This window comes from Oryx dammah, unplaced genomic scaffold (assembly GCF_014754425.2).
Source record: "Oryx dammah isolate SB20612 unplaced genomic scaffold, SCBI_Odam_1.1 HiC_scaffold_5, whole genome shotgun sequence".
NCBI lineage: Eukaryota > Metazoa > Chordata > Mammalia > Artiodactyla > Bovidae > Oryx > Oryx dammah.
Window position 1 is genome coordinate 96,246,912 of NW_024070189.1, and position 22,682 is coordinate 96,269,593.

At 41.7% G+C, this 22,682-nt stretch overlaps 1 protein-coding gene across 1 annotated transcript; it reads left to right on the forward strand.

Annotated features, from left to right (window-relative positions):
* The first annotated feature begins 19 nt into the window (after nt 1-19).
* LOC120864034 (zinc finger protein 791-like) lies at nt 20-20,372 on the forward strand. Its single transcript, XM_040240826.1, has 4 exons — nt 20-179; nt 17,081-17,207; nt 17,389-17,449; nt 17,806-20,372. Exons 1-4 carry the CDS (start codon nt 150-152, stop codon nt 19,451-19,453), a joined length of 1,866 nt encoding a protein of 621 aa, XP_040096760.1. The 5' UTR covers nt 20-149; the 3' UTR covers nt 19,454-20,372.
* Nucleotides 20,373-22,682: the final 2,310 nt, after the last annotated feature.

Genomic DNA, 22,682 nt, shown 5'->3' on the forward strand with positions numbered 1-22,682 from the left:
TCGGGCGTGGGTGGCGTGGACTGCGTGCTGGTTCCCATTCGCTCCCGCAGCGCAGCAGATCCCCCTCTCCGTGTCCTTAAAAGGCTCCCGTGGCTCCGCGGCATCCTCTGTCAGTGTGACCTGCGCTTGCCGCGGCAGTCGTGGAGTGGATGACTGGGAAGCCAAGAAACCAAAAAATGGTGAGCTGGGGGAGCCGGGTGTTGGAAGACGGGGGCTGAGGGACCTGCTGGAACTGGCCGTGGTGGGACCCGGGCCTCCCCGTGGTCAACTTCGGACCCGCGGACCCAAGTCCACCCACCCCGAGCGCGGCACGCAGTGCACAGACTCAGCGGGCAGTTGGGACCTGGAGCGGCCTCTCTGCTCACCGCTGCGGCTGTGTCTGCTCCAGGTCGTGTGGTGTCCACGGAGAGGGTTGTAACGGGACAATCGTGACTCAGTATTCGAGGTCCCTGCGTTAGAGGAGCAGCGGTCCGTGGGGTCCCTCCTTTCTCCCCGGGGTGGAGGAACTCATTTCCCCTCACTTTTCAAATGTATGAAGAAGAACAGTGTCACAAATCCACCACCCTGTCTCCCTACTCCAGCTCTTCCCAGGGCAGGAAACAAATGCCTAAATTTCCAGATCTTTTCCCGATATTCCCAAACGCCATCTTCCCCTTTTCAGTTCATAGCTTCATTATTAACTACTTGCCCTCCGTGGTGCATTTCAGGCTACGCAGTATTTTAAATTGTTTATTATTAATCCACAGAGCCATGAATGACTCTAAAGTTTAGTTTCTTGTCTGTGTGTGTTTTCCGTGAGAAGAAACCAGAAATTAACCACCGGGAACTACACTGTATTTAAGTCTTGTGCCGTCCTCTCCTTACTCCGCCCCACAAGCTTTCCCAGCCACAGACATCCTATTTTGCTTAAGCCCTTTGGGTGGAGGTTCCTCTTGGGAGACTCCTGGGTGATCGGCCTTTTCATCATAGCTCCAGGTCAGCCTTGTCCCTCCCTGAGTTTGTGACCTTATTCACTTTTAAGCCTTTTTTTTTTTTTAGCTGTATGGGTCCTAGTTGAGGCATGTGGGATCTAGTTCCCACTAGATCCAACCAAGGATTGAACCCGACCAAGGATTGAACCGGACCAAGGATTGAACCTGGGTCCCCTGCAATGAGGGCGCAGTCCTAGCCACTGGACCACCAGGGACGTCCTAAGTCTCCATCTTTAAACTGTAAATGTATTTAATCAGTAGATCTTGAAAGAGAATATAAACTATTTCCAAAGGGGAAGAAAGAGGTGAATTTCAGAAAAAAATATTCCATTATACCATTCCATTAGTTACATTTTTTCTTTTTTTGTCACATAACTGACTGTAACATTCAAGATCTTTTTTTTTCTTTTCTTCAATTATTTACAGTTTCTTGCCATGGAAATGATAATTGGCTGACATTTACTTTCTGAAAGGAAGATATTTGTGTTTTGTTCTTGAAATAGAAAAAAATGCCTTACAGTTTTCCTCCCTTCTTTATACATAAATACTGGGTTGAATGGTTCTGTTGGATTATTCAAACACTGGGGATGTGTCATTTAAAATATCAATGGAGTTCATGGCAATGACAGTGGGAAGCCCAGACCTGTGGGCTCTTAGCTCTTAGCTAAGGCCCCTCAGAGCTCTTAGCTCTAAGCTAATGCCCCCTTGAGCCTGCAAAGGGAAGTACTCAGAGGACCAGTTCTGTCTGGGGAGCCTTCCCCTGCAAGTGTCCTACCTGCTCTCACCAACCATGGAAGGAGCGTTAATAGTGAGAGAAGATACAGCCCTGGAAAGGTGGGGATGCACTTGTGACGGTGGGGGATACAGAGTGACGCCCTGAGACCCTCACTGTTGATTACCAGGTTGAACTTTGCACTGCAACTGTCTGTACAAACTACTTAGAGTGATTTGAGTGTGTTGAGAAAGTCTGTGAAGGTCAGGAATTGTGTCTCCTTAGACAAGAGTTTATGAATTGGCAAATTCATTTAAGTTAGAACTTTACATTGAATCTGGTGAAGAGTTTTCTCACATGTAAGAATTGAAGCCTGGAGAAGGAGCATTTGTTGGAGACTCCAGAGTTCATTTCTCTGGCTGTTCAGGTGGCTGACCCTCATCACTGACACGCTCTCAGTTCAGTCGCTCAGTCGTGTCTGACTCTTCGTGACCCCATGGGCTGCAGCATGCCAGGCTTCCCTCCTTCACCATCTCCCGGAGCTTGCTCAAACTCATGTCCATCGGGTCGGTGATGCCATCCAACCATCTCATCCTCTGCCATCCCCTTCTCCTCCTACCTTCAGTCTTTCCCAGCATCACAGTCTTTCATAATGAGTCAGCTCTGACACACTCCAGGGGTTGTATTCCCACAGTGGGAGATCTGGACCTCAAGCCTGGGAATCTGAGTTTCTTCTGAATTATAGGGAAATAGGCTGCTAATCTCCCTGACTCAGATATTTGCATTTCTTTCCTTGTATACATTTATATATTGAATGTTGCACGTTTTTTTAAATATTTTTTTGATGTGGACCATTTTTAAAGACTTCATTAAATTTGTTACATTGCTTGTTTCATGTTTTGGTTTTTTGGCCCCGAGATATGTGTGATCTTAGCTCCCAGACCAGGGATTGAACCTCTACCCCCTGCACGGGAAGGTGAACCCTTAACCACTGGATCACCAGGGAATGCCCTGTTGCAATTCTTTAGTTTCCCTTCATAGTCTGTGACATTATTTAATATTGAGTGTATAGTATTTATGATTCTCAAGCTTTTGGTGTATGTTGACAGAGAGACAGTGGGAATAAGACAGAAAACTCTGGAACTAAACAGAATATTCTTTCCTTTTAAGCAAGAGATCCTCAAGATATGAGATGGGTGTATTTGAGTTCTTAGGTGGCTTTTACATTTGTAGGTCAGTTTTTTGTATGTGCTTGTGCTTAGAGAACTTTGAAATTTTAAGTGTTACAGTACTGCTGAAGCAAATGAATTCATGAGGAAAACTATTCAAAATGTACATAAAATCACTGAAAATCCTAGTATATTTGATGGATTACATGCACATTCCTCATGCATTACCTGTGCAAATTCCTCATGCATTACTTATTTCTGAAAAAGCCCCCAGAGTGAGCTATAAGAAGCTATGATGCCCCCTTGTTATTTTTGTTAAAAGGAGATTTGAAACTTTTCATTTTTTATGGTTTAAACCTTTATAAGGGTTAGCATTTAAAGGAGTAAATCTTAGAAGGGTTTCCTCTGTAGATAAGTAAAAACTACTAAACTTAAAAAGCTCAAAGCAAAAGTAAGTTAAAATAAAGGCTATTAAATATAAAGATATGGTATATGCATATTACTCAGTTAATTTTAAATCATCATGGCAAGGTTAGCAAAAATCTGTAAGATATGACTGTCAAAAGTAGACTCATGCCAGGGCATCCTGGCCCCTCAAGTGGTCTTGCTTCAGCTGCTCCCAAATAACCAGTGTAGATCATTTTAAGGCTTTAGTGAAATTTTTTTTCTTCACAAGTTTAATTTCTGGCCACACTGTGTGGCATGTGGGATCTTAGTTCCCGCACTGATTGAACCCACACCCCTTGCGCTGGAAGGCAGAGTTTTAACCACTGGACCACCAGGGAAGTCCATTTCTTGAGCATCTTGATTTGGTGTTTCTTTATCAAAAAAGAAGCAATTCCAAATGCATATTTTTCTTTCCCACCTTTGTCTTTGTCATGGGTATTCAGACTTTTTTTTTTTTTGCTGTTTGTTTCAGTTTAAGCCCCACTGATCTGTTAAATAACAAAAATACAATTGAATAAATTTTAAAGGTTTAATTGGTTTTATTAAGTGATTGAATCAGACAGCATTGCATCTAGGGAATGGAGAGGTGTCCAAATGGAAGGCTTAGATGGGTAGAAGGCCAAAAGGATATGGAAAGAGTGAATTATCTTGCTTTGAGGGATAATAAAAACCTGTATGGCTGATTACCTCATTGGCGCTGGCCCGCAAATTAAAAGCAAAAATAAGCTCAGACTGGTTTAAGATGACATTCCTGGGGGAGATTCTTTGGCGGTCAGCCTTCTTTGTGGCCCAATTCTCACATCCATACTACTGGAAAAGCCATAGCTTTTGACTATAAAGACCTTTTTTGGCAAAGTGATGTCTCTGCTTTTTAATACACTGTCTGGGTTTGTCATAGCTTTCCTTTAGGGGTCTACTGTTTCTTTTTAACACCTTCCTTTTCCCTTTGTGCCCCAACCTGATAAGTCTGAGTCCTCCGCTCTAGAGATGACAGGAGATTCCAGCCACACAAGCTCCTGGCTTTGGGCAAGAATTTTTGCCCCAGTCTCAACCTCCAACCACAATGAACACCCTGACAAGGCTCCTTTCTGAAGCCATTTCAGTGCTGCTTTAGAGGAAGGAAGATCTGATCCAGTGAATCATAATGAGATTTGAATTTAGTTTCTTCCACTGGAAAATTATATTGATAAATGGAACCCCACTGACCTTTATTGCTAATTACTTAATATGACCCAATGTAAATAGGGTTTTGAAGCATGGAAAACCAGTATACAAACTGTTTAATGAGGAAGTGATTAACCCTTCCTTTTAATTGGCGTATTTGGTCTATTCACACACCTGGAAAGAATGAATGACATCTCACATTGGATTATGGCAACCCTGAGGCTATCATTTCACCAAATAAGCCCCAATTCCTAGCCCCCATCATTTTGGAAATGACTGACTCCATCCACTCAGCAGCTGCTAAATATCCTGCCCTCCCAGATTTGGCTAAGTCTTTTCTGTTCAGTGTTCATTTCAGCAGCCTCTCAGCAGCACTCTTGGCCTTCACCTTTACCTGGTCACTCTCAGAGAACCTCAGCACCATTGCCACTGCACATGATCTCTGCAGGCAGGGTCTGACCTGTACCACCTTGTGCCATGAGCATGAGTGATGTGAGATTAATGACATCTCTTCTGAGGACATCGGAACATAAAAAATGTTGAAATATATTTCAGCCCATTTAAGCTATTACTTGTAAAATGGCCCACCTGGAATAGTTCCCGCAAAAAAACAAAAAGGCTGTGGACTCTGGTAAAAATGCCAAATGACAGGCACTCCCCTCCATGCCATCAGACCCTGAGTCACAGTAGAGGCTTCAGGGACCTCCGCTCCTGCCTCTGGAGTTTCCCATCAGGCCTGAAGCTGTCCACAGGCTTCTAACCATGGTCCTGCCCTGGCCTTGCACTGTAGGCCACTCGAGCTGTGGTTAGATGTCTTGATGGAGCTGTGCTGAAAACAGATAGCCCTGAAAATGGGACCTCCCATCCAGATTCCCATTAGGATTTGGAACCCTGTAAACAGCACCCTAAGAGTTCAGCACAGCTGTGGGGACCCCCCCGAGACAAGATACAGTTGACCCTGGGACCCCCACCATAACCTACCTGCAGGAGGGGTGGAGGCCTCCCCCTCCTGGGTCCCTTGCCAGATGCTAAAGGTCATCACCCCTTCTCAGACCCCTAGGCACCCTGTGGGCTCCTTAGGATTCCCTGAATGACGAGCAAGGGGAGTTCACAGACTTCAGAACGACATCTCCACATTCATACATGATCCAGGTTTTCACCCCTTAGTTGCACATCCTGCTAAAGGAGGGGACTCAAGGGTCCACAATGGACCCAACATCAGCCTGTTGTCTTAGCCCTGACCAGCAGTTGGCTTGGAGAGCATGTGTTTAGAGACCCCTGGGCAATCGTCTAAGAGTATGTGATAAAAGAATTCTGGGAATCTCTTGCCTAACAGGTATCCCCGATATACATCAAGGTAACACTTGTCTGTATGTATACTGAGGCCTCCTCAGGACACTCTTACCCACATCAGAGGACATCCGTTGGAACACGGCATTCAGTGGGGTTTTAATTCTCTGTCTGCAGGGTGCAGGCCTTTATAAGAGTGCCATAGTGACTGAAGTAACTTCAAATCAACTGAACGAAGATGGCCTTTCTCAGTCATCTGAGATGAATATTAATGCCTTTTTTACTTCATCTTCTTTTTTTTTCCCTGATAGATTTTACCTTTCTCTACAGCAGTTTTAGGTTTATAGAAAGCCTGGTTACAAAGTACAGAAAGGTCACAGTTAACCCCTCTGCCATCACATAGTTTTGCCGTTTTTTATATTTTGTATTACTGTGGTACGTTTGTTAAATTCGTTGAACCAATGCTGATACATTACAGTCCACAGTTTAGGAGAACGTTGACCCTTGTTTAGACAGTCTGTGGGCTTTGGCAACGTAAAATGAGCTTGTTTCTGTCATGTCCGTGTCATGTATTATACTTTCAGGCCCTGAAAGTCCCCTGTGCTCCCCCTATTCATTGATTCATGCCTCCCTCCCACCCCCAAATCCCTGCAGACAGAGATTTTTCATTGTCCCATGGTTTGTTCCCTTTCCAGAACTGTGGTTGGAATAATACAGTATGTAGCCTTATCATGTTGGCTGCTTTCACTTAACAATATGATTTTAAGGTTCTCTCTGTCTTTTTGGTTTGATACCTCGTTTCCTTTTAACAGTGAATAACATTGCATTATATTAATGTTCCATTGATTATTTTTCCATTTGCCTGTTGGAGAATTTCTTGTTTACCTGTAAGTCTTGGCAATCATGAGTAAACCTTTTATAAAAAATTCACACACAGGTATTTTTATGAATGAAGATGTTTTGGGTGGGTGTTTTTTTTTTGGGGGGGGGAGCTGTACTGGGGCTTCCTTGCTGCACCAGCTTTTCTCTAGTTGTGGAGAGCAGGGCTACTTCTAGTTGCTGTGTGCAGGCTTCTTGTGGTGGTAGCTTCTCCTGTGGCGTAGCCTGGGCTTTAGGACAGAGAGGCTGCATGTGGTTCCCAGGTCCTAAAGCACAGGCTCAGTAGTTGTGGTACATGGGTCCAGTTGCTCTGCAACATGTGGGATCCTCCCACACTGGGGATCGAACCCGTGTCTCCTGCATTGGCAGGCAGATTCTTTAGCCCTGAGCCACCAGGGAAGCCCCTGTGACGGTAAGTTTTCAACTGATTTGCCAAACTACAGAGGAGCCTGGTTGCTGGATTATACAGTTAAGTATTGTAAGAAACTGCCCATTTTCCCATGCAGGCATACTGTTTTCCATTCCCACCAGCAGTGAGTGAGGGTTCCTGTCACTCTGCATCTTCTCCATCCTTTAATGCTTATTCTCAGTTTTTTTTAATTTTAGGATTTTGTAGCAAGTATCTAGAAATGATATTATTATTCTTTTACTTAAAATCTAATGACATATGCCAAAGCCTTTGACTGTGTGGATCACAATAAACTGTGGAAAATTCTGAGAGAGATGGAAATACCAGACCACCTGACCTGCCTCTTGAGAAATCTGTATGCAGGTCAGGAAGCAACAGTTAGATCTGGACATGGAACAACAGACTGGTTCCAAATAGGAAAAGGAGTACGTCAAGGCTGTATATTGTCACCCTGCTTATTTAACTTACATGCAGAGTACATCATGAGAAATGCTGGGCTGGAAGAAACACAAGCTGGAATCAAGATTGCCGGGAGAAATATCAATAACCTCAGATATGCAGATGACACCACCCTTATGGCAGAAAGTGAAGAGGAACTAAAAAGCCTCTTGATGAAAGTGAAAGAGGAGAGTGAAAAAGTTGGCTTAAAGCTCAACATTCAGAAAACGAAGATCATGGCATCTGGTCCCATCACTTCATGGGAAATAGATGGGGAAACAGTGGAAACAGTGTCAGACTTTATTTTGGGGGGCTCCCAAATCACTGCAGATGGTGACTGCAGCCATGAAATTAAAAGACGCTTACTCCTTGGAAGAAAAGTTATGACCAACCTAGATAGTATGTTCAAAAGCAGAGACATTACTTTGCCAACAAAGGTCTGTCTAGTCAGGGCTATGGTTTTTCCTGTGGTCATGTATGGACGTGAGAGTTGGACTGTGAAGAAGGCTGAGCGCCGAAGAATTGATGCTTTTGAACTGTGGTGTTGGAAAAGACTCTTGAGAGTTCCTTGGACTGCAAGGAGATCCAACCAGTCCATCCTAAAGGAAATCAGCCCTGGGATTTCTTTGGAAGGAATGATGCTAAAGCTGAAACTCCAGTAATTTGGCCACCTCATGCAAAGAGTTGACTCATTGGAAAAGACTCTGATGCTGGGAGGGATTGGGGGCAGGAGGAGAAGGGGACGACAGAGGATGAGATGGCTGGATGGCATCACTGACTCGATGGACGTGAGTCTGAGTGAACTCCGGGAGGTGCTGATGGACAGGGAGGCCTGGTGTGCTGTGATTCATGGGGTCGCAAAGAGCCAGACACGACTGAGCGACTGAACTGACTGAACTGAGCTGACATAAGACATGAGCATCTTTTCTTATGCTTACTTACCATCTATGTGTCTTGGTGAGGGGTGTGTTCTGATATTTTGTCCATTTTTAATTGTGTGGTCTGTCTTACTGTTGAGTTTTAAGAGTTGTTTAGATATTTTGGATGCTGGTCTTTTATCAGATAAGTGGTTTATAGAGATTTTCTCCCAGTCTGTAGCTTATTTTCAGTCTCTTAACCCTGTCTTTCATAAAGTTGTCATTTTAATGATGTCAGTTTACTGATTTTTTTTTCTTTCATCAGTCCTGCTTTTGTTGTGTTAAATCAAAAACTCATCACCAAACTTAAGGTCACCAAAAAAACTCAAGGTCATCTAGATTTTCTCCTATGTTTTTTTTTCCCAGTATTTTTTTTAATTGAAGCATAGTTGATTTATAATGTTATAGTTACTACTGTATAACAAGGTGATTCACTTACATATTTTTTAATATCTCTCCCATTATGGTTTATCACAGGGATATTGAATGTAGTTGCCTGTGCTTTATAGTAGGAGCTTCTTATTTATCCATTCCATATATAAAAGCTTACATTTGCTAACCTTAACCTTGTAGCTTATTTATTTTATACATTTGTACCTCTTAACCTCCTACCCCTGTCTCCCCTCCCCACTTCCCATCCCCACTGGTAACTGCTAATTTGTTCTATCTGTGAGGCTCTTTCTGTTTTGTTATTTTCATTTGTTTCCTTTAGATTTCACCTGTAAGTGAAATCATACAGTATCTGTTTTTCTCAGTCTGACTGACTTAGTACCCTCCATCTATCCATGTTGTTGTAAATAGCAGAATTTCATTCTTTTTTATTGCCAAGAAGTATTCCAGTGTATGTATATACCACATCTTTATCCATTAATGGGTTGATGGATGCCATTTAGGTTGCCGCCTTATCTTGGCTGTTTTAAATAAGGCTGCTATGAACACTGGGGAGTGTGTGTCTTTTTGAAAGTGTTTTCATTTTCTTCAGACATATACCCAGGCTTGGAATTGCTGGATCATATGGTAGTTCTTGGGCTTCCCTGGTGGCTCAGTGGTGAAGAATCCACCTGCCAATGCAGGAGACATGGGTTCAGTCCCTGGGTTGGAAAGATCCCCTGGAGAAGAAAATGGCAACCCACTCCAGTGTTCTTGCCTGGGAAATGCCATGGCAGAGGAGCCTGGCGGGCTGCAGTCCATGGGGTCACAAAGAGTCGGACATGACTTAGTGACTAAACAACAACAGTAGTTTTAGGTTTATTGAGAAACCTCAACACTGTTTTCCCTATTAGTTGGCACTAATTTTGCTACTAAGAGTGTACAAGGGTTCCCTTTCCTCCACATCCTCACTAAGGTTGGTTATTTGTGGTCTTCTTAATGGTATCCATTCTGACAGGTGTGATGGGATCTCTAATTGTCTTGATTTGCATTTCTCCAGTGATTAGTGATGTTGAGCATCTTTTCATATGCCAGTTTACCATCTCTGTGCCTTCTTTGGAAAAATACTCAGGTATTTTGCACATTTTAAAAGTTTGTTTGTTTGTTTGTTTTTGGCTGCACCACACAGCACATAGGATTTTAGTTCCCCAACTAGGGATTGAACCTGTGCCCCTGTGGTGGAAGTGCACAGTCGTAACCACTGGACCACATGGGAAGTCCCCCTTTTGCTAGTTTTTAATCAGGTTTTTTTTTTTTTTTTTTTCTGGGAGTTGTATGAGTTGTTTCTGTATTTTGGATATTAACCCCTTATGGCAGAAAGTGAAGAGGAACTAAAAAGCCTCTTGATGAAAGTGAAAGCGGAGAGTGAAAAAGTTGGCTTAAAGCTCAACATTCAGAAAACGAAGATCATGGCATCTGGTCCCATCACTTCATGGGAAATAGATGGGGAAACAGTGTCAGACTTTATTTTGGGGGGCTCCCAAATCACTGCAGATGGTGACTGCAGCCATGAAATTAAAAGACACTTACTCCTTGGAAGGAAAGTTATGACCAACCTAGATAGCATATTCAAAAGCAGAGACATTGCTTGCCAACAAAGGTCCATCTAGTCAAGGCTATGGTTTTTCCAGTGGTCATGTATGAATGTGAGAGTTGGACTGTGAAGAAGACTGAGCACTGAAGAATTGATGCTTTTGAACTGTGGTGTTGGAGAAGACTCTTGAGAATCCCTTGGACTGCAAGGAGATCCAACCAGTCCATTCTGAAGGAAATCAGCCCTGGGATTTCTTTGGAAGGAATGATGCTAAAGCTGAAGCTCCAGTACTTTGGCCACCTCATGCGAAGAGTTGACTCACTGGAAAAAACTCTGATGTTGGGAGGGATTGAGGGCAGGAGGAGAAGGGGACGACAGGATGAGATGGCTAGATGGCATCACTGACTCAATGGACGTGTCTAAGTGAACTCCGGGAGTTGGTGACGGACAGGGAGGCCTGGCGTGCTGCGATTCATGGGGTCACAAAGAGTCAGACATGACTGAGCAACTGAACTGAACTGAACTGACCAGTCATTAACATTTGCAGATATCTTTCTAATTCAGTACATTGTCTTTTCATTGTCTCAATGGTTTGTCAGTGGTAAGTCTGATTAGGTCCCATTAGTTAACTTTTGCTTTTGTTTCCTTGACCCCACCCCCTCATCCTGTGTTCACATTTTTCCCTATGCATCTCTTCCAAATTTGGCTGTTCCTGTGTTGTATCCTTTATCCTAAACCAACCATAGTAAGCCAAGTGTCCTCCTGAGTTCTCAGAATTATTCCAGTAAATTAGCAAACCCGAGGGAGTGTCAAGGGGATCTATGAATGTACAGGCAGCTGGGTAGAAATGTCAGTAGCCCAGGTGCCTTGTTTGTGGCCAGCAGCTTAAATGGGGACAGTCTTGTGGCAGTGAGTGTTCAATCTGTGAAGTCTAACGCTAACTCCAGGGAGCGTTAGTATTGACCTGAATGGGTGGACACATATTTTGATGACATAAAGTTGGAGCGCTAGTGTTAAGAGATGCCACGTATTTGATGTAAGGAGGGGGGAAAGACCTGTCACTGTCACAAGCTCTTTTATCCTCTACTCTGACATTTGGAGAGCAGGAATACCCTGAGCATATTTTTAAATGGCTGCTTTTTTGTCTCGCTGATTTTGGAGACAGCAGTGTCCCCATTACCTAAATTCTCTGATGGTTCTGGGTTTAAGAAGAGTTGTTGGTATTTAGTTAGTTAGTTATTATCTTGTGAGGATGCTATTGCTAGCTTCTAAACTCCTTACACAACCGAACAGGAACCGGAAGTCTCTGACCTCAATTTTTTTTTTAACATTTTATTTTATATTGGAGTATAGCCCATTAACAAACACTGTTGTGATAGTTTCAGGTGAACAGCAAAGAGACTCAGCCATACACATATATGTATCTGTTCTCACCCAGACTCCCCTCCCATCCAGGCTGCCACACACAGAACATCGAGCAGAGTTCCCTGTGCTATACAATAGGTCCTTGTTGGTTTTCCATTTTAAATACAGCAGTGTGTACATGTCCATCCTCGTCTGCTGACAGCTTTGTACTTTTATCCCTCCTTATTCCACGTGGTACCCACATCTGACCAAATACTAAGAAAACCTGAGGGTTCCTGCCTTTGGTGCTGGCAAGCAAATCCATGGTAGTTTCTGCCCGGGAGTATGCAAACTCTCACCCTAGCCTACCCTCTAATCTCAATTTAAAAAACAAAAAACAGGCCAGGCACCTTATCTTGCTCTCTGAAGGCATTTCCCATACTTGAGAAGCCCACTCTCCCCTCCCCAGACACTTCCATTGTAAAAATAAAAAGCGTCATATGCTCTTGCCATTGAGTACATGTTGTCATCAGTCTAGAAATCTGAGCCAAATCTTAGATGTGGGCCACATCCTTGTGCAGGAGACTGTAAGACTTACAGAAGAGGGAATGTGGTTTTTATACTGTAACACCACTTAAGTATTCTACTGAAAAGTCCTTCACATCTTTCCATACCAGTTCATGTCACCTTTTATATTTGTTTCTTAAATACACAGATAATCTGTTTTTGACTGAGCTGGCTCTTCCTTGCTGCCTGCGGGCTTTCTCTCGTTATGATGAGAGGGGAACTGCTCTTCACTGGCAGTGCGCACACCTCTCATTGTAGAGGCTTCTCTTGTGGAGTGTGGGCTCTAGGGCACGTAGGCTTCAGTAGCTGCAGTACGTGGGTTCGAGAGCATCAGCTCAGTAGTTGTGGCACACGGGTTTGGTTGCTCTGCAGCATGTGGGATCTTCCCAGATTAGGGATCTGTATCTGCTACGCTAGAAGGCAGATTCTTTACTGAGCCACCAGGGAAGCCCCACCCTTTATTTTTAAAAAGTAAATGCAAGGGTGAGATCATGTAACCAGTTCTTTCAAAATAGACCTCTGTCTTGTTAGCAGTTTGTGCTGCCAGTGAAAACTCAGATTGCCACATCACAGGGCAAACACAGTAAAATTATGTTCTTCTCCAAACTTCATTAATTCCTTTTTTTTTAATCATCACATATATTCCAAAAAAGAATGTACAAAATGCTTTATTGGAGAAGGCATGGCAACCCACTCCAGTACTCTTGCCTGGAAAATCCCATGGGTGGAGGAGCCTGGTGGGCTGCAGTCCACGGGGTCTCGAAGAGTCATGACATGACTGAGGAACTTCACTTTCACTTTTCACTTTCATGCATTGGAGAAGGAAATGGCAACCCACTCCAGTGTTCTTGCCTGGAGAATCCCAGGGACGGGGCAGCCTGGTGGGCTGCCATCTATGGGGTAGCACAGAGTCAGACACAACTGAAGTGACTTAGCAGCAGCAGCAGCAGCAATAGTAAGAGTATAAACATCTTTGTAACCATGAAGATTCATAAGTGGGCCTTTGGGCAGTTTTTAGAGTCTCTTGATGTTCTGCTCCCCAGCTCATCTCCATGCTGCCCATAGAGGATCTCTGTTGATTCTTTAGTCATACCTTTACCATCTGCTCTTTTCACTATACGGTGGTGTTTTAGTTTTGTCTGCTTCGACCTTTCAATAAATATTAAATTACATTCAAAATGTTTTTTGGTTGCTTTTAGCAGCAGATGTTTGATACACACCTAGTGTCTGAAACTGTGGGCCAGTCAAGGTACTCATCCATTGCAGTAGTTGTGGCATTTGGGCTTTTTCCAGTTTACTTATTTATGTATTCTTTTTGGCCATGCTGAGTGGCTTGTGGGAGCTTAGTTCCCAGGGCTCTTGGCAGTGAAAGTGTGGATTCCTAACCACTAGACTACCAGGGAATTCCCCCTAGTTTAATTTTTAATGTCACTGAAAATATATTTTCTATATTCTTGTATCAGTCTCCAAGTACAAATACATGTAAATTCCCTGGACACTGGAGGACAACCGATGGTGATCAAGTTCACATTTAAGGAAATGGCAGTGGAGTGCATCAGTTGATGCTTCCTCTAGTCATGCCTAATTTACATATTTGTCATCTATGGTCATCAACACTTGGGATTATTTAGTTAACTAATTTTTGTCCTTAGAGTGAAATATAGTCTGCTTGACATGTTGCCTTATTATTCCCTATTACTAAGCAGGTGGACATTTTTTCATGTGTGGTCTCTCATCTTCTGTTAAACGGGTTTTGGTTATTTTCCCATTATTTTAAAACTATGGTGTCCATCTTACTTCACATACTAACCTTTTAACATCACATGTATTTTCTTCTATCTTTTGTGTTATAACTCCCTTAGTTTTAATATGTTTGCATTGGTCAGGTTCTTGCTTCAAGGCTATTTTTTCTTTTTCTTAAATGAGAAAGTTTTCCCTATTTTTGGATCAGTGAAGCATTTACCTGTGACTTCTAAAAGTGTCCCAGTTTAATTGTTCACATTTATATCTATAATGAGTTGGCTGTTGTCCATGGAATACAGGGGGATGATACAATGCATTTCCCAGTTAGATAACAGATTGTTTTAAATATATTTCTGTAGTGGTAACATCAAGAATGGAGAAGGCAATGGCACCCCACTCCAGTACTCTTGCCTGGAAAATCCCATGGACAGAGGAGCCTGGTAGGCTGCAGTCCATGGGATCGAGAAGAGTCGGACACGACTGAGCGACTTCACTTTCACTTTCATGCATTGGAGAAGGAAATGGCAACCCACTCCAGGGTTCTCGCCTGGAGAATCCCATGGACAGGGGAGCCTGGTGGGCTGCTGTCTATGGGGTCGCACAGAGTCGGACACAACTGAAGTGACTTAGCAACAGCAGCAGCAGCAACATCAAGAACATCTTTTGTATTTTCATCTACCTCCTTTACTGTTTTCCAACAAAAATAAAATTTTTCCATGAGGATTATTAAATACCTCATTCATTCTTTTTTAGTACCTAATTAAATGTGTTCTTAAAGAAGCCAGATGTAAGCTTCTAGATATTCTTTCCTAGTGTAATTACATAGGAGGGGTTCAGTCCTACAAGCAGCAGGTTGTGACAATACATGTAAAATACCAGCTCATTAGAAACAATACGCAAGTGATTTGGTCAGGGGGCGGGGGTGGTGCAGATCATGTAAGTACCCTCTGCTGAACATAACAAAATTCAGACACTGAGAATGAAGACAATTTGTGATGTACTATAAACAGTTGAGACACACCAAGCCATTCTTAGCAGTTAGGTTGGTGGAAAATGAAGTGAAAGTGTTAGTCACTCAGTTGTGTCTGCCTCTTTGAGACCCCCATGGACTATAGCCTGCCAGGCTCCTATGTCCATGGAATTCTCCAGGCAAGAATACTGGAGTGGGTCGTCGCTCCCTTCTCTAAGGGATCTTCCCGACCCAGGGATCAAACCCAGGTCTCCTGCATTGCAGGCAGATTCTTTACTGTCTGAGCCACCAGGGAAGCCCTAGCTTGGTCGAATCACTTATAAATCCCAGTTCCCAGATAACCAACGAAGGACAAACACGTGAGCAGGCGTTCCTAAGAATCAGCCCTCCCAGGCCTGCTAGTGTGACTCTCTGCACACTTTGTAATAGGACACCATTAGGAGCAAGCACTGTAGACCCATTATAGAAAGAGTAATTAGAGCTGACCCAAGCAGGAGGTGGTTACTTCCTCACAGGTTTAACAACATGAACACGTGAAAATTACTTCTGCGTTTCTTCTATGATCACTAAAAGTCTTACTGTTCTATAATGGTAGGGTCCAGGGCACCTTGAGAGAAATGCTACACGAATGAAAGAAGCGTTTCCATTTAAGACCATCAGTTCCTGTGAGAAAAACAAGAAATGGGGATTTCTTGTTCTGTTCTGTAACTGAATGAAGAAATCCTACCATTGTAATGACTGTGCGGGAATCTTCTCTCTGTCCCGTCCATGTGGATATCAGTAGGTTAGTGGTGACCTTTACAGGGACCAGCGTTTAGAGAATTACGTGGCTGAGAGATTCCTCTGCCCAGAGGCTCAGCTGTTACTTTCCTGTGCACCACAGGAGGTCATGGAAATGAGAGCAGTAGGGAGGCTGCCTCTTGAGTGGCTGGTTGAGAATCACTGCCTCCTATACTTGGAGAATGGAAGCTTTATGTTCTTTGAGAGGAAGCACTACTGAACCTTTTGTATTTTATGATGACGGGCACATTCACCATCAAGCCTTTGTGGTCTTCAGCAGACTCCATTGCAAATTGCAATTCTTATTCAGTTCCTCAAGGTCCAGGGTACATTGTTATGATTTTGCCAGAAAAGGCTCTTCTGGCATCTTTGCAGTGTATGCACAAGGATGTGGTAAAGATGGTGTGAAGCTCCTCTGAGGCCCATAAACAGAGAGATTTTGTCTAAGTTGCCATGCCTTCTCTCATGCCTGAGCACTAACTTCAGAATAGCTTCCTAGTCCCATGAAATAGGACTGTGAAATAAAAAGGAATAACTGAATCTCTGTCAAGTAAGTAAAAGTTAATACTTTCCCACAAGATTATTTCCATTCATTATCTGATCACTACTACATTTTTTTTTTTTTTTAATTTTGGCTGTGCTGGGTCTTTGTTGTAGCACATGGGATCTTTAGTTGTGGCATGTGGAATTTAGTTCCTTGACCAGTGACTGAACCCATCCCCTGCATCAGGAGTGTGACATCTTAGCCACTGGACCACCAGGCAAGTCCCCTGCATCTGACTGCTTCTAGTAGCCTGGATTACTTCAGGACAGTATGGCCAGCTGGGCCTAACAATAAGCTAGATTGACATAGGACTCTTGGCCTCTCATGTTTGATAATGGGAGTAGAAGAAAAAACTTCCAGTTCTTCACTGTTTTTTTCCATTAAAACCTCATGCACATGTGACCCTGTGCTTAATGGAGTACTGTGTGATATGGTGGGTATTAAAGGAGATGAGTTTTTCTCTGGCAGAACTGACAGTCTTGAAATATTTCTTTCATTTGGAGTTCACATTGCTCCAGCATACTCTGGACCCTACCATTAGAGAATAATAAGACTTAAGTGATCATAGTAAAAATTTAGAAATAATTTTCATGAATGTGTTCATAATGTTGTTAAGTTTGTGAGGAAGTGGTAGAGAGTAAGAATTTTGATTATCAGGTCACAAAATAAGTAAGTTTCATAACAGCAGCACATGTAAACTTATGGATGGACTACGGATTCCCGGTACTGTCCATCTCACCCATCTTCCTGTACACATATTTGTGATGTTTTAGGACCCAGTGGCCTTTGAGGATGTGGCTGTGAACTTCACCCTGGAGGAGTGGGCTCTGCTGGGGCCTTCACAGAAGAAACTCTACAGAGATGTGATGCGGGAAACTTTGAGTAACCTGGCCTTAATAAGTAAGGATGATGACATTCCTTCACTTAGAGAACAAGTGGTTCCTGCCCATCAATGTTGTTCTCAGATTTGGAACGGGGAAAGGGAATTCTTTGGTAAATAAATCATAGTCTGAGGTCATCGTAGATCTGTGAAGTAATAATTTTCCTATAATTTACTGATCTTTTGGGGTCTGCATTTTAGGGGATAAATGGGAGGACCATAACACTGAAGATCAGTACAAAATCCAGGAAAGAAATCTGAGGTGAGTTGTACTTAAAATGGGAAGCTGTGTCCCACATGGGAATCTCATGTCATGAAACAAAAGGGCCCATTTTCAAACTTGTCAGAAAATTTTAACCAAAAATTTTTTCTTATGTCATGTTGTTTCCCAAATAGTTTACTTTGAAACATGTTCAGAGACTGCATATATAAATATCACTATGATAATAGTAATGGTCAAGCCTTCTTACAGAGCATTCACTATATTCACTTTTAAAAACTATGTAGTGCATAAAACCCTACACTTTCCTTGTAAATGGTAAAAATGTAATACTAGTATTTATTATAAAATCATTTAAAAAATCATTAACAGTGTGTTTCTGATTTCTTTTTTAACAGACATCATATATTACAGAGCCTCTGTGAAAGTAAAGAAGGTAGTCAATGTGGAGAAAACAGCAGCCTTATTCCAAATCTTAATCTGAACACAAAAAATTCTACTAAACCATGGGAATGCGGTGTGTGTGGAAAAGTTTTCATGAGTCGTTCATCCCTTAATAGGCACCTGAGATCTCACACTGCACCCAAACCAAACAAGTATCAGGAATATGGAAGGAAGCCTTATAAATGTAGAGTATGTGGGAAAGCCTTCAGTTATCTCCAGCCTTTGCAAAAACATGAAAGTAATCATGGTATAGAAAAATCCTATAAATGTAAGGAATGTGGGAAATCCTTTAGATATCGTCAATCTGTTCGAAAACATGAACGAACTCACACTGGAGAGAAACCCTATCAGTGTAAACAGTGTGGAAAAGCCTTTCGATACCATCAAACCTTTCAAACACATGAAAGAACTCACACAGGAGAGAAACCCTATGAATGTAAGCAATGTGGTAAAGCCCTCAGTTGTCCCAGTTCCTTTCGAAGCCATGAAAGGACTCATACTGGAGAAAAACCCTATGAATGTAAAAAGTGTAGTAAAGCCTTCAGTTGTCCCAGTTCTCTTCGAAAACATGAGAGAACTCATACTGGAGAGAAACCTTATGATTGTAAGGAATGTGGAAAAGCTTTTATTTCTCTTGGAAGTTTTCAAAGACACATGATAACACATACTGGAGTTGGACCTTATAAATGTAAGGACTGTGGGAAAGCATTCAATTGTCCCAGTTCATACAGAATACATGAAAGATCTCACACTGGAGAAAAACCCTATGAATGTAAACAATGTGGAAGAGCCTTCAGTTGTTCCAGTTCATTTCGAACACATGAAAGAACTCACACTGGAGAGAAACCTTATCAATGTAAGGAATGTGGAAAAGCCTTCCATTGGCTCACCACTTTTCAAGTCCACGTGAGAACTCACACTGGCGAGAAACCATATATATGTAAGCAGTGTGGTAAAGCCCTCAGCTGTCCCACTTCCTTTCGAAGACATGAGCGGACTCACACTGCAGAGAAACCCTATGAATGTAAGCAATGTGGAAAAACCTTCAGTTCTCCTCTAGGTTTGCAAATACATGAAAGAACTCACACTGGGGAGAAGCCCTTTAAATGTGAAAAATGTGGAAAAGCATTCGTTTCCCTCACAAGCTTTCGAAGACATATGATGACGCACACTGGAGATGGACCTTATAAATGTACGGAATGTGGGAAAGCATTTAATTGTCCTAGTTCATTTCGAATACATGAAAGAACTCATACAGGAGAGAAACCCTATGATTGTAAAATATGTGGTAAAGCCTTCAGTTGTTCCAGTTATGTTCAAGTACATGAAAGAACTCACACTGGAGAGAAACCCTATGAATGTAAGGAATGTGGGAAGGCATTCATTTACCGCACAACCTTTCGAGGTCACTTGAGAGTGCACACTGGTGAGAAACCATATAAATGTAAAGACTGTGGGAAAGCCTTTAGTCGACCCAGTTCATACAGAAGTCATGAGAGAATTCACACTGGAGAGAAACTCCTTGAATGTAAGCACTGCGGGAAAGCCTTCAATTGGCCCACATCCTTACATAAACATGTCATGAGAATGCACACTAGATAAATTATAACTGATAAATACAGCAGAGTTCTCTAGCTTAACAAACACATTCAAAGTCATGTTAAAACTACTGGAGAGAAATGCTGTAAAGTGTAAATAACATGGGAAAGCCTGATGTGGATTAATTCACATATAAGAGTACTCCAGAATATTCACATGAAATGTTTTAAAAGTTAAAAATATATCCTCTTATTAGTGGCTTATTCTGAAACTCAGCCTTTAGTTATGGATTCTACTTGTTAACTTTGCAAATGAAGACTGAGTTGAAACAATTCTGTAAGAACTCTTTAAGCAATAGTACTTAGCAAGCTTAGTGGGTAGTATTTTTCCTTAAACTAGCTTATAGAATTTTTGTCTTTCCATTTTGAAATCTGTTGGCACCATGGGTGAACTGGAATATAATGTAGTGAGAAACCATATAAATGTAAAGACATTTATAATGTGCCAAAATATATAATTTTTAAATTGTTCTGTAAGTAAAGGGATCATGGAATAAATGATACTGGTAGTTGTTGGGATTTTCCTATTGGCTTCCTGTGGCAGCTACTGGATATTTCTTACCCACTGTAAATATTCTTCTTTCATTAGGAATACTTTTGTCAAAAGAGCCTTTTTCCATTTTCCTTGCTAATAAATAGTTGGCATAAAGTTGTAAGTATGCAAAGTTTATCATAGTATATAATCTTACTTAGTTATACCTTTTCTCTCAACTCTGTCATTCCATCTGACTGTGATTTGGGTAATAGGCTTTACATTAAGAAAAGAGACCCATATTAACATCACCTGCATACTTATATGAAGCAGCTTTACATTGTTTGCGAATTTGGTTATTTTAGATTTAAATTTATAACTACAACACCTTTGCACTGTAGTGACATTCCCCCCCCCCCCCCACCCAAGAGCACATTAAAAATCCTCCTACAATATTCTGATATCATCATTTAGGGTCTCTTTTATCCATAATACAGTTAGAATAATTATATGATATCTCTGAAGTCAACTAGTGGCATTACCATCCCTTCATTCATATTCAGCACCTACTATGTGCCTGTGCTGTGAATACAACAGTGAACATAACTGATGTGGTTTCTCCTCTCACAGGGCTTCAAGTCTATGAGATTAAAAAGTAGCTAGAAATGTCATGCTGTTAACATTTAAACTTTTCTTTATTTTTGTAATAACAGACCAGTAAGTATATTTGTGAAAAGAAGAGAGACCTGTGACAAGACCATAAAACATAGAATTGGAGATGGTCTCTTGGAGTGTGTTCTGTCAACATGAGTAATATGCAGTGACCACATTTTCTAGAACCTGTTCTTTTTAGGGTTCCATGTTAGAATTCAACACTAGCCTCCCTTGCATGACATCTGGAAGGCAAAGTGAAGAAGGCCTTAGATTTTTGACCCACATAGGAGTTTCACATATACCTGGTTCCAGCCCATTTTCCTGATTCTTGGCCCAGCCAGTCCAAAGTATCCTGGTTTCCCTCACCTACATGACTTCCACTTTCTCAGACCTGTTCCACAACAAAGATCCACTACAGTTTGGATTCTCCTGTAAGTGCCCATGTGTTCACTAGGCAACAAATTTAAGACTGTTGTGGCTGGAAACGTTTTGTGATGCACTGACTCCCCTCTTCTCTATATTGTATTTGTAGAAGGTCTTAATTTTTGTAGTAAACACTTGGTTCTGTTGATCCTGCTAGTGACCAAGTGCTCCTGATTCCACAATAGCTATGATGGTGCAATCAAAAGGAACCACATGATCCTGCTGTGTGTTCCTCTACTGCACTGCTCAGTGATATCTGTGACCCAGTCCTTCCATGTGAGAATCAGCACCTTCCTCATCAGATAAATTGTGGCTATTTCCAATTACTCATAGTTAGTTGAACATAATTCCTCAGTACATTTTCAGTTCTGTTTAATTGTATGTGACTGAAAACGATGTTCCTTTTTTTGTGTTTTTTAGGTCTAATGCTTCTGTAGATTTTTCTTAAGAACTGTTTTATTAACTCTTTCAAAAGACTTCTATACTAACAAATATTAGGATATATTGAAACATCCCATTGTAATTGTGGATTTTTACATCAACTTGGTGTTTTTGTTTTTGTTTTTTTTTTTTTCAGGTTAATCGTTAAACGTTTTGACTCAGTATTACCATGTATATTTTTCTTTAGGCAGATTTTATTTTTCCATAGTAGAGTTTTTGTCATGAAATGGGTTTCTCGTTTGTTCTTAATTAAAGTTTTCAATCTTTTTTGTTAGTGCCTTCTTGCCAAAAACTACCAGGTTGGAGGGCATATATGTATACCTATAGCTGATTCATTTCACTGTACTGCAGCAGCTAAGACAACACTGTAAAGCAACTATACTCCAATAAAATAAAATTTAATTAAAAAAAAAAACTACCAGATTCACACTTGTATTCAAATATAAGGGTGGAACGAATCATAATAAGGATGGCCACAAACCATAAATGATAATAGGTTGTATCGGTAAGAGATTGTCCAAAAAGCTGTCTTACAGGATTTAGACTTGTGTTAGGTATTATCTCCTTTTTGAAATTTCAAATCAACTGAGGCTTTATGAGTTTTGATAAATTGTCAAGAACACAAACCTAACAAGGGATAAAGACAGGGTTACTATTCCAAGCAAGGCTTTCTTGCTTGGAAACCATGCTCTTGATGCTCATTTTTCAGCATCACTCTTCTTCTAGGCACTGTAGGCTCAAAACATACACAATTCAGCATAGATAGGGTGCTGTGCACTCCAGACATATGGGCATGAAACAAGTTCTTGAAATCCTGGTACTCAAATTTCTGGGGGGAAAGAGATGGTTAATAAACAGCACAGTCTGGGTTTATAAATGAAAATTAGGGCTGTGAAGAAAGTAAACAATGCAGACTTACATGGTGGTATAATGGATAAGAATCTGCCTGCCAATGAAGAGGACGTTGGGTTCAATCCCTGGTCTGGGAAGATTCCACATGTCTCAGAGTAACTAACACCTGGTGCCACAACTACTGAAATCGGCACATCTAGAGCCTGTGGCACCACAACGAAGAGTAGTCACCACTCATTGCAACTAGAGAAAGCCTGTGTGCAGCAACAAAGACCCAGCACAACCAGAAATTTTTTTTTTTAAGTAAACAATGCTATAGGATAATAAGGACACTGGGAATGTGTGTCTGAGGAGGGCTGGGGCCTCAAAAGTGAGGATGTCATCACAGATC

Coding starts and splice junctions, on each gene's coding strand:
- LOC120864034 (XM_040240826.1), top strand. CDS start 150: ATGACTGGGAAGCCAAGAAACCAAAAAATG. Junction 180..17,080: donor AGCCAAGAAACCAAAAAATG/GTGAGCTGGGGG, acceptor GTGATGTTTTAG/GACCCAGTGGCCTTTGAGGA. Junction 17,208..17,388: donor GAGTAACCTGGCCTTAATAA/GTAAGGATGATG, acceptor TCTGCATTTTAG/GGGATAAATGGGAGGACCAT.